Below are 12,422 nucleotides of genomic sequence, written 5' to 3'. Positions count from 1 at the left end.
TATTGATATCAATAAAGAAGGAGGGGCCTCCACCCTTCTTCATTGCCATTACACCTTCTTTGGAGGTGTCCTTCCTTCACACTAGTGTGGTGCTATTCACAGCTAGTAAGGATCCCAGTAGAGCAACCACGCGGTTCCAGCAGGACCTGGAGTACCGACCTGGGATGTTGTTTTCCCCATAGGCGATGTATGGTGGTTGCCGTTTCCGCAACCCCCCTTTGTGGTTATAACTACTACTCTTGTAATATTGAGTTAATTTTATCCTACAATACTGCACCATTTGGCTCCTGGTCTTGTCTTTGTCACACAGACTAATGTGGTTCCCCCACAGTGACCATCCCTACTTCTATATATTGATAACAGTACGCTACCATTAATTACGTATTCAGCGAAAACACAGAAATCAATAGGCTGCTGTCTGATTCACATTCTGGAAAAAGAAGAATGTGTGGCATGCAGCAAACAATTGCGCCATGCATGCAACTCGATAGTGGCTGATTTAGTTTAATGGTTCAGGGCACCGCCGCTGACGTAGGAGACCACGCCTTGATAAAGCGGGACCCTGCGAGGCCCCCGAAACAATTGTCGGCTACTTTGTGGATATAATGGCTCAATAAAAGAGCGTGAATACTTTACGAAGATGTAGTGCTGGTGTAACCATGCTTAGTACGGCTAGAGGGATTCAAATATGTTCTTGCATCATCACAAGTGCTGGCTACAGTAGAAAGCTGCCTTTAAAGGATCGTTGGGAAATACTGGTTTTCAGTTGTTATTTTTTTCATACATCAGCATGCAAGTTCTATCTGTCCCTAACTTTCCCAACATAAGACGTCATAAATGTATTTCTAATTATCCATTTACAGTAAACTTGGCTCTTCCGCCTTCTTGGTTGTGAATCTCAGATCTGCAAAAGTCTCATAACAATAATTGGTTAAAGTTAAGGTGCATACACACGTCTGATTTTATGCCCGATTGTCGTTCAAACCGGACATTTGAACGACTTGTCATTCAAACAAAAATTCATTCAGACTCCTTGTACACACAGACGACAAAACGTTTGAAATGCTAATTACAGCTAATTTACATGTCGTTTGACTGGTCAATGGACTTGATAGAACAATGGACTAGATCAAATGACTGATTAAACGACTTGTTGTTTGAAAGTCTATTAGCGTCAAACTAATAGACTTTCAAACAACAAGTCATTTGTACACTTACAGACCTAACTGTCGTTTGAACGACAGTTAGTCCACAGATCCGCCAAGCGGATCAGTCAAAACTGCTGCTATCAGTCTAACGATCGTTCATACACACGGCAAACTGTCATCCAAACAACCAGTTTGAACGACAAGTCGTTCAGAAATATCACACGTGTGTACGTACCTTTACAAACCAACTCCAAGAGTGTGTGACTTAGGTGATAACTGACTACAGGGGGCCACAATTTTAATACAGATACACCCAGTCTTCTTTCAAGCCTGCTTCTGTTGGAACCTGCACTGGTTGGCCAGTGTGTACATCTGGCTGCTCATCAGTGGCTTTGTTTGTCTGTTTAACTCGAAGTTGGCCACTTCGGGATCTGGATGGCCAATGTGCAAAGTGGCCTACTGATGCGGCCAATATGCAAACACAACTTCTGTTTAAAGAGGAGCTGTTAGGTATAAGGTCTCAGAGAAAATAAACACATATATCAGTAGCTAAATATAGGCTGTGCTTACATTAAATATGCATTTCACTGTCCACGTTTGGATTTCACAGAATTTTTATATAGTATATGCAGAGAATGATGCTCCTGACAGCTCATGGCAGGCTCCATGTTTGTCTGTCTCCTATGAAGCCAAATGTGTCGTCATGTCCTCCCTGCTTCCTGATCACAGAAAAGCTCGTACTGAATAACACTAGTTTGCAGTGAATATTAATTAGCCATGTGGCTAGGAACAATAGCGGACTCCTGCAGTGTACTCTGCCGGGAGATTTATCAGTGCTGTGCGCTGGACTGAGTTACATGCTATTGTTACTTGACCCTGTAACTTCTCATTAGCAGCCGAGGGGAGGGCCCCAGAATGCTTTGCAGTATGGTTTGCGGCTTGCGTCCTCTTAAGAGCTTGGGTCTAACAGCTTTGCTGATAAGCACACATCAAATAAAAGAGAGATTTTTATCTTCACTATTGCCTTTTTGGCTTCCGTCTAAACTGTTTAACACAGGAGAATAGAGGTTTAAATTAGCTTCTGCAGCCTGACAGTTACTCTTTATCTTGCATTTTTGGACTTTGGCTGGCTAAAATGCAAAAAGACAGGACTTGGCGGGCTAAGTCCCGAACAAGGCTCGATGTCCCATCTCAATTCCGCCTCTTGTTTGCTTGCTGCCATCCCTTCATTATTTCCGGTTTTTACTCTTCAAGCAGTCCTTGCCTTCATTCTGGAAAAGCTTTCGAAACTTGGCCAGCTGGGTCCAGTCATTTCACATTCTGGCCAGTGAAAGTCCAAAAATTGTAAGTTAACAACAAGATGTTCACCTATTGTCCACATCAGGCGCCCACTTCACCCACTTCACACATACTGTAGGCCGGCCAGATCCTGAAGTGGACAGACTTCAGGTTACATACATATAGGTATAATTGTTTGTGTAATTTAGTGTGGCTATGGAGTAGGGCAGTGATCTGCAAAAGTCCCACAATGCATTGCAGGAGTCTGACAGCCACAGTCATGATTCGTAAAGGCAAATGCATTGTGGGACCTTAACAGCTGGAGAGCCAAGTTTGCAGTTCACTGGTGTAGGGGATATGAGGCCACAGTGGTGATTTACCTGGTTCATAGGCTTATAGTGAGGCAGCAAAGTAGATATTTTTTGGAGTGTGACCTCCTCTGCCTCACCATCCATTACCATAGTGCTGGTCACCCAGTTCCCTTGGTTAACTTCCTCGCAGAAAGAGTGAGGGTCTTCGATGTAAGACAGCAGTCCCCCTGAGATGGCGGAGAATCCCTGGGCATCCAGCTGCTGTGCCTCTGAGGACCTGTTCACTGCTAAGAGGAGGATCTGTGGCGTCATGCACTGTGTGGAGAAACACAACAAAAAGTCACTCACATGGAAAACAGTTAGCAAGGTAAGCAGTAACATTGCTTACAAAGGCAAAAGTATGGTCCATATTCCTCCAATATGATCAAGAGAATTTTGCAAAGCATGGTGTGAAATTAACTTGACCACCGGGTAGCCTGTCTATCCACAATTGAAGAGCAGGACATATAGCTCCAGAATCTTTATTTGCCTGTTAAAAGCCCAGTAATTCAAGTACTGAATAGTGACATTTAACAGCTCACTACCATCAAAGGTGAGGAGCAGTAAAGTGGGGCAGAAATACCTCTGGACCCCGCTACTGATCATCATTTTATGCGTGGGTGACTTGGCTTGACTTGTGCTCAGTGTTGTAGCTATAAAGGGTGCAGAAGTAGCGAATGCAGCAGAACCATTGGACTAGAGAGGCCCAACAAGGGATCTTCTACAACCATTGTGATTCTCGGTTATCCATTTTAAATATGGCAATGACCCTGTAACAACTTCTGGGTCAGCACTCCATTAATCCCGATTGTGCTTTTTAGTGTAAAAGACACCTTAAAGGGACACTTAAGTCAAACAAAAAAAATGAGTTTTACTCATCTAGGGCTTCCAATAGCCCCCTGCAGTTGTCCGGTGTCCTCGCCGTCTCCCTCCGATCCTCCTGGCCCCACCGGCAGCCACTTCCTGTTTCGGTGACAGGAGCTGACAGGCTAGGGACGCGAGTGATTTTTTTGCGTTCCCAGACACATTAGCACCCTCTATGCTGCTATATGGTATATGATATATGCTATAGCAGCATAGATGGCGCTATTGTGGCCAGGAACGCGAAGAATCACTCGCGTCGCCAGCCTGTCAGCTCCTGTCACCGAAACAGGAAGCGGCTGCCGGCGGGGCCAGGAGGATCGGAGGGAGACGGCGAGGGCCCCGGACAGCTGCAGGGGGCTATTGGAAGCCCCAGGTGAGTAAAACTCATTTTTTTTTCTGACTTAAGTGTCCCTTTAAGGTGCCCAATGATGATACCATTTCTTGTCCAACCTCACTATTTCTATGTAATATGAGGGACTACCTAAAATATTCATTCAAAGAATATTCACCCAGTTTACCCATGTTCTACATAGATTTGGGATTTTTTTTTTTAGTAGTACTGGTAATATGTAGACAACCAGTGAGGACCTTGCACAGCTGGAGGGGATTCACAGTAAGTATTTTGTTTTTTAACCTCTTCTGGAAAGCGATAGTTCACAGGTGTCAAAATCCAGTCCCCGAGGGCCAGATCCATGCCAGTGTTTAGGGTGGACTAAGAAATTGAGAAATGTCTTCTAGTTGATGAACCACACCTTTCCTGACTTAGTCCCATCAATTAATTTGAGCTGTTCCAAAAATGTGTGAGGACCTTGGCTCTAGAGGACTGGAGTCCAACATAGGACTATAGCTGAAACGTATGCCTAGTTTGCGTCCATTTATCCCTGCCACAGTGTAGATTTTAACTTCCACGTTGTGGTACTCACTCCTTTCCCATCACTCTCACCGATCTGCTGACGTTGCAGCGCGCTCGCTCTGCTGTCACAGTGACAGCAGAACTTCCGTATAATGGTCAGGAGCCAATTTCACAGTAATCATATAGGCTCAAACAGAGAAACAATGGCTCTGGTCCTTAAAGTAAACCAGTGACCTGCAAATGCAAAGATTTTTTACTTACCCGGGGCTTCCTCCAGCTCCATAAACATGGATGCCTCCCTCACCATCTTCCCGCAGTCCTCCGTTTATCGGCAATCATCCCCAGTAACTGGCTCATCGCGTCGTGCATGTGCAGAAGACCAAGACTGGCACGATGAGCCAGTTAGCGGGGATGATTGCGGACGAACGGAGGACCGCAGGAGAACGGCGAGGGACGCATTCATGCTTGTGGGGCTGGAGGAGGCCCCGGGTAAGTAAAAATCTTTGCATTTGCAGGTCTCTGTTACACTTTAAGGGGCAAGAACTGTCCAATGGTGAAACGGTTTCATTGTTACTGTTGCATTAAATGGACTGCCGGACGTGTAGTCTCATTAGATTGGTCCTTGCCCCAGTGAAAGTCCAGCCCTGTCCAGTATTCCTTGCCCAAGATAGCATTTAGTATCACTATGCTACTCTGCTAGGGTGTGATTATCAGACTACTTTGTGTTACGACCCCGTCTGATTTTTCAAGCTCAAGTTTGATTTATACCTGGACCATTGCCTGCTTGTGAGTCCTGACCTGTTCTTGTCTCGCCCTTTGGAGAATACGAACCTAGCCTCTTTTGGACTATTCTTGCTTGATGATTCGGTACTGTGCTTCTCACCAGATTTATGGTTGGCGAGCCTAGTTAGGTTCTGGTAGTATTTCTGCCTTCCTGTACTCAGTGTAACCAAGTGCTGGGATGAGGCATAAAGTCTTCTTTGGCTGAGCAGGGATGGGATGAAGACAGCAGTACATGGACTGATGAGAAGGCAGGAGATCCGCCAGGCCTTACAGTACATTTGAAAGCAGTGCAAACGCTAAACTGGTTTGCACCTCAAAAGGAAAAAAACAACTATATGCACTCAAACATTACAAAAAAAAAGTTAGATTTAAGTATAAACAGAAGCCACTATTTTTACATGAGAAAACAGGGACGATAGTCAACAGAACGATAAATGGAAGCAGCCTTTCCTCCACACAATGTACAGAGTGTGCAGACGGAGTACACTGGCATAGCTACCTGTCCTCAATGGGACACCACTCTTTCTATATTCTGTTCTGAACTGTGTTCTATTTTTACTTTATTCTGAATGATATTTTGTATTCTATTCTGTGCTATAAACTATTCTATATTCTATTTTTTTTCTCTATGGTATTCTATTTTGTTTATTCTGTTTTACTGTATATGCCATTCTTCTATTTTCCATTATGTTTTATTCCATAAGGCATTCTTTCTATCCATCTTCTATATTCTGTTCTGAATAATACGCTATGTAGTATTGTATATTATGTTCTATATGGTATTCTGTGTTCTGTTCTGTACTATATGTTATTCTTTATTCTATATTGGCAGGTGGCCACGAGCACCCGTTTAGAGAGATACAAGGCATACATGAGTGCACAGTCTCTGGAGATGCTGAGGGGGCCTGGAGTTGAAGCCAGCTGTGTGAGTCGGCTCTCAGAAGAGCTGTGGGAACTACGGTGAGGTAAGTCTGTGATATTACCCTCCCCCTACCCTGAGGAGTGGCCACCAGACATTCCAGCGAGGTTTGTCAAGATGACTAGAGTGCAATTCACAAACTAAATCGTTAGCATGCACTTGACGGGCAGGAACCCAAGATCTTTTCTTTGGTTCATAACCTTTTGAATTAGGTTTTGGAGAGAGTCTCGTGTCCATCAAGAATCTAAGATTCCCTCTATCTCGTATTCAGGTTCCATGTCAATCTCCACAGGAGGCGTTGGAGGGGCCGACTGATCAGCATTAGCGTCCAATTTCAACAAGGAAGCATAAAAGGAGTTGACTTATCTAAGGGTAGGGTTCACATAAATTAAAATTGGTGTGCGTTTTGCGAATGTGCAAAAAGGAATTTGCGAACGTCTAATGAAAGTCAAGGGAGAATCGCACTTTCTCTAAAATGTTGCATGCCTGCAAAAACATACTTTTTGCAGCATAAATTTGCACATCACATGTGTTTTCCCTTTGTCATTCATTAGCCATTCTTTAAAACCACTTGGAAAAATTCACATACAAGCACGAATTTTAATGTGAAAAAAAGGCATGTGTTAAAGGGAACCTTAACTTTGGCAAAAAAAAAAGTTTCACTTACCTGGGGCATCGACCAGCCACCTGCAGCCATCCTGTGCCCTCGACGTCCTCCAGTCCTACTCTGTCAGCTAGTTTCGATTTTGCAGACTGGGAGTCGGCGGCCCCCAACACGTACCTTTGCACGCGTTCCCGCTGGTGCAGGATGCTATCGCGGGTGGTAACATGGCAACGTGTATAAAGATACATGTTACCACACGCGATAGCGTCCTGCACCAGCGGGAACGTGTGCAAAGGTACGTGTTGGGGGCCGCCGACTCCCAGTCGGCAAAATCGAAACTAGCTGACAGCGGGGGACCGGAGGAGATGTGAGTGACGTCGAGGGCACAGGATGGCTGCAGGGGGCTGGTAGATGCCCCACGTAAGTGAAACTTTTTTTTTGCCAGAGTTAAGGTTCCCTTTAAAAAGTTCAGTTTTACGCAATGATAAGTGTGAACCCCAATGTACCTAGGAACCAATCTGGAAGAATGTTGTATAAGCTACTCTGCAGGTGGTTTCAGAAACTAGGTGCCCTATAGCAGTAATGTGTTAAACTGCATGGGGCGCGTAAGGGTAATTTGGGGCTTTGCCGATCGCCGGAACCCGAATTACATATAGGGGGAACTATGGTAAGGTAAATTTGTAACACCAGGCTTGCAAAGAAGTGTAACTGAAATATACAGTCAGCTTTGGGATTTCATACCTTGCTTGCCAAAAGAAAATGGAAAGGGAAATTTTAATAAACTTAAATGACAAAAAGACTTGCGCAACACTGACATTGTTTACAGTATTTTTTTTTTTATTAATGTGTCAGTGAGATGAATGAGGAAGGAATGTTGTCTACTTCCTTATGAAAATACTACATGTTTGGCTGCTTTGTTTAGCCTCTGTCTCTGAAGGGAACCACAGTTAGGAAAATATCAGAATCACTGCCAAGCTCTATGAGTGATTGCTTTAGGCCAAACATCTCATCTGCCTGGATGTCTTTTTTTGTTCATTAGATAGAATTCAAAGTGAGATGGTTCAGGCAGTGGCTATATCTCAGTTACACAGACCGGTATTGCATTCAGAGCCGGTTCTAGTAACAATGAGACCCTCAAGCAAAATGAACCCAGGGGCCCACAGGACTGCCCTCCCTACAAGAACTCTATGCTATGCTGCTGGCAAATTACACCCCAGGGGCCCCAAGCCGGCTGCTGGGCCTCCCCAGGTCACCCCTCAACTTAACTGTGGCCCCCTGCAGAGTAACAACACCTGCATTAGGAAAAATATGTCCACCTGCTCACACTGCTGAAATTCCAGCACCAGTGAGTCAACCAGTCCACAACCGGATCCAAGGGTGTTGGAATACACAACAGGAAAAAGGTAAAATAAAAGCAGCTATAATCACTTAAATCCAAGTAGAGACCCAGTCATCCTTTTTTCCTGTAGCAACTCACCGGGCCCAGCCAGCACGCTCCTCCATTGGCTCTGTGTGTTGCCATCCTCACCTTCGCAGGGGTGCCTCTACTCCATGACCCGATGCATTAACATGCCCCTGTGACTGTGTGAGGATGAAGACAGGAGCACAAGGAGGCAGGTGAGTCACTACTCTGCCAACAACCACAGTCGGCTTCAGTCTCTGGAGCAATTGTCCAGGTTGCCCATACTGTTGCAGTGTTTCAGATTGGCAACACTACTTTTATTAGCGGATTTACCATTTGTGCCCCCATTTGTGCGCCCTCCTCTAAAAGGACCATTATCACAAAAAACTGTAGAATTTAAAATACATATACTGTATATACTCGAGTATAAGTCTAGAAATTTAGGTCTGATACACTTCATAAAACTATAGGGGTCGACTTATACACGAGTCACATGCAACACTGAGCACACTGAGTTGTGTGTACTAATAGTGACATTCCCATTAGCAGCAATTTAGCCTGTGGTAAGTATACTATGTGGAAAGGAAATGCCAAAAAAACACAGGCCTAAAAGTCCTGACCACAACAATTAACAAGGAAAGGGGAAATACTGAGCAACATAAAAGGGAGTGAATAATTGCTGCACTTGGGGGCCTGGAGGAGGTATTGGCTACACTTAAGGGGCAGGAGGGGTTAATGGCTGCAATACTGTATACAGTGCAGTCATTAACCCCTCCTGAGCACCAAGTGCATCCATTAACTTTTCTGGGTAGACTTATACTTGAGTCATTCAAAAATTCCAGCTTAAGAGGGTTGAATATTGGAGTTGATTTATACACGAGGTCAACTTTTATTCGAATATATACGGTAAACGCATAAATATAAGACATGCATTTCTCCCAAAGTAAAATGCACTATAATTTACTTTTTTCCTGTGTCACTGTCATGTACAGTAGGTAGTAAAAAAACAATTGCACAGATCTGACAGGTTTTGGACTAGTCCTTCTCCTTATGGGGAAATTCTCTGTACTTCCTTTATTCTTTGCAAAAAAAAAAAAAACACTCCATGAAAATGATCCATAAAATGATCCCAGCCAGCCTCCCTATACATTTGCACATTATTATGGCAATTGGACTGAGCAACTGACATTCCGTAACTGCCTTTGTAACGAAAGAAAACCTTGAGAATACCCCATGAGGATATTGACTAGTCCAAAATCTTTCAGATTTGTCAGATGTTTTCTACGTACTGTTAAGGTGCCCACTAATGATACAATCTTTATTGTACACCTTGCTATTTCTATATGATATGAATGACCTGTTCAAAGTATATTCACTCAGTTTACCCTTCTACCACAAAGATTTGATAAGATTGAACAATCAAGATTGTATCATTAGTGGGCACCTTAAAGGATACCCGAGGTGACATGTGACATGATGAGATAAGCACACAAATAACTATACTGTGTTCCTTTTTTTTTCTTTCTCTGCCTGAAAGAGTTAAATATCAGGTATGTAAGTGGCTGACTCAGTCCTGACTCAGACAGGAAGTGACTACAGTGTGACCCTCGCTGATAAGAAATTCCCCTTTTTACCTCTTTCTTGCTCTCAGAAGCCATTTTCTGCTAGCAAAGTGTTTTATAGTTGGAATATCTTATCAGTGAAGGTCACACTGTAGTCACTTCCTGTCTGAGTCAGGACTGAGTCAGCCACTTACATATCTGATATTTAACTGTAACTATCGGTGTCAGCACGCAGAGAGAATCTGATTATTGGTGATCTGCAGTATCACCAAGAATACAGATATATACCTGATTATTGATGATCTGCAGAATCACCGATAATACAGATATATTGCTAACCTCTGGACACCTATATAGTGTGAGTGTTTGGTGCAACAGTAATAACTTTGAGTGAGGACCACTTAAGCAGCAGGTGGTCCTTGGCAGTATGAGAAATACCTCCCTTTGGAAGTGCAGAGATCTTGCAGTAGCCTGAGACATCCAAGAGGCAGAGTCCCAGGCTGAATAGCAAGAAGACCCGATGGCAAGTGACCCCTGAAAGATGGGCGTCACAGGCAGGTCTGAAGACTAACACAAATGATAATACAGTTCCCTAGTCTTGGGTGCGAGGTCCATGGTCTCAGCACCTTGGAACTAGTCTGGAATATAACACAAAGGATAATACAGTTCCCTAGTCTTGGGTGCGAGGTCCGTGGTCTCAGCACCCTGGAACTAGTCTGGAGTATAACACAAATGATAATACAGTTCCCTAGTCTTGGGTGCGAGGTCCGTGGTCTCAGCACCCTGGAACTAGTCTGGAGTATAACACAAATGATAATACAAATTCCCTAGTCTGGGTGTGAGGTCCTTGGTCTCTACACCCTGGAACTAGTCTGAATAATAATACAATGATGAACAAAAGTAATCTGGCTCAGTGTGAATTCCCAGGTCCTCCTGGTTCAAACACACTGTAGGATCTGACTATGGTCTGAATGCTTCCACGTAAGTGTTCGCAATGGCAGACAACCAGCAACTGGCAAGCAAGCTACATATATAGTTGCAGGACTCTGCCGCCCCGCCCGAGCCACTCAGCCAATCAGGAGTCCAGCAGGAATTAGCTGATCGTCCTGATCAGCTGATCCATCTCCTGCTGGCATAAAGGTCCTAACTTCTGGCTCGCGCGCGTAGTTCTCCATCCAGGTGCACTAACAGACCCAGCCACACCAGACGCACGCTGCTGTGTGCAAACCGCCGCGTTGGACGCGGAAACAGCCGCCTTGCTGCCAGTACATGCGGCGTTTTTCCGCGATCTATCATATTATCAGACGCATGCTGTTAAGATTCTCTTCAGTCCCTGTTGACCCTCCCACGAAGGAAGAGGCGTTACCCAGTAGTGGAGTCTAGGTGACCACGGGTCTTCACCCACACTCCCTTGAGGGGAGTGCAGGACCACAACCCCAGGAGGGGGATGTGGAGCTTCGCTGCCTAGTGCCCTACCAGGTCACTACTGGGATTGCCTCAGCGAGTGGTCGGGAGAACAGGTGACACTGATTGTGGAGTAGACTTGGTCCGATGGAGGCTAGAGATTCCAAGGCCGGTGGAATATGCTGAAGTCGAGATAACAAGCCAGTGGTCGGGGCAGGCGGAGATCAACGGTGGTCGGGGTCACAAGCCAGGGGTCGGGGCAGGCAGCAGACAGAGAATATCCAGAAGGCAGAGCAGAAGTCGGGGCCGGCAGAGATCAAGCAGTAGTCGGGGTCACAAGCCAAAGGTCACAGCGGAAGATCAGGATCAGTAAGCAGGAACAAGGTTCACCAACAGGGAGACAAGCTGTCAGAACGAGCAGCACTGCATCTAAGGGCAGTGCTGCTTATATACCCTAGATTGGCGCCAGAATTAACGCTCTGCACATGCGCAGAACGTGTGCCTCCGTTTGCGCGTGCGCGCGCACATGCGTACGCGCGCCCGCCGCTACTGCGCACGCGCGCGGCCTAATGCGCGCGCAGCATCTTGTGCGCATGCGCACTGCGCGCCACGCCGCGCGCCGCTCAGAACAACAAAGTTTATGCCAATGAGGCCCTACGCGTGCGCACACGCGATAATCTACTGGGACGCTGCAGATGGCCGCCATGGTGAGTGTAACATTGCCCCCCCCCGAGGGGCAACCTCCGGGTGCCCCTAGGACCTGGCTTGTCAGGGAATCTCTGGTGAAATCTTCTTATTAGTAAGGGGGCATGTATATTAGTAGCGGGTTCCCAGGAGTTCTCTTCAATTCCAAACCCTTTCCACTTGATCAAGTACTGCAGGGAATTTCTTACCCGCCTGCTATCCAATATTTTCTCCACCTCAAATTCTTCGGACCCCTCGACAAGAATTGGTTGAGGCGGCTCAGAGGAACGACCGGGAAACGTGTTGGGTAAAACCTTCTTTAGGCAGGAGACATGGAACACCGGATGAATTCGAAGTGAAGCTGGCAGATTCAATTTAACTGTTACCGGATTGATCCTTTGTACCACAGGAAAAGGACCGATAAACCTAGGAGCAAACTTCTTAGAGGGGCAGTAGAGTTTAAGGTTAGTAGTGGAAAGCCATACTAGATCCCCAGGAGATAAGTCTGGTCCTCCTCTTCTGTGTCTATTGGCAGACCCTTTACTTCTTTCCTGAGTCTGTTGCAGAACAC

The 12,422-nt window shown here is 45.4% G+C and overlaps 1 protein-coding gene across 6 annotated transcripts in view; it reads right to left on the bottom strand.

Moving 5' to 3' along the window:
• Nucleotides 1–12,422, bottom strand: part of SLC39A4 (solute carrier family 39 member 4) — a 148,445-nt gene that overhangs the window by 33,100 nt on the left and 102,923 nt on the right. For all 6 annotated transcript variants that reach the window (XM_068237874.1, XM_068237878.1, XM_068237876.1 and 3 more), the window contains one exon: nucleotides 2,807–3,052. In XM_068237874.1, the coding sequence (XP_068093975.1) occupies nucleotides 2,807–3,052 (246 nt within the window). The remainder of the gene's footprint in view (nucleotides 1–2,806; nucleotides 3,053–12,422) is intronic.

This window comes from Hyperolius riggenbachi, chromosome 5 (genome assembly GCF_040937935.1).
Source record: "Hyperolius riggenbachi isolate aHypRig1 chromosome 5, aHypRig1.pri, whole genome shotgun sequence".
In the NCBI taxonomy this organism is placed as follows: domain Eukaryota; kingdom Metazoa; phylum Chordata; class Amphibia; order Anura; family Hyperoliidae; genus Hyperolius; species Hyperolius riggenbachi.
The sequence above is the reverse complement of the archived record's forward strand: the minus strand, read 5'-3'. Positions and strand labels throughout refer to the sequence as shown.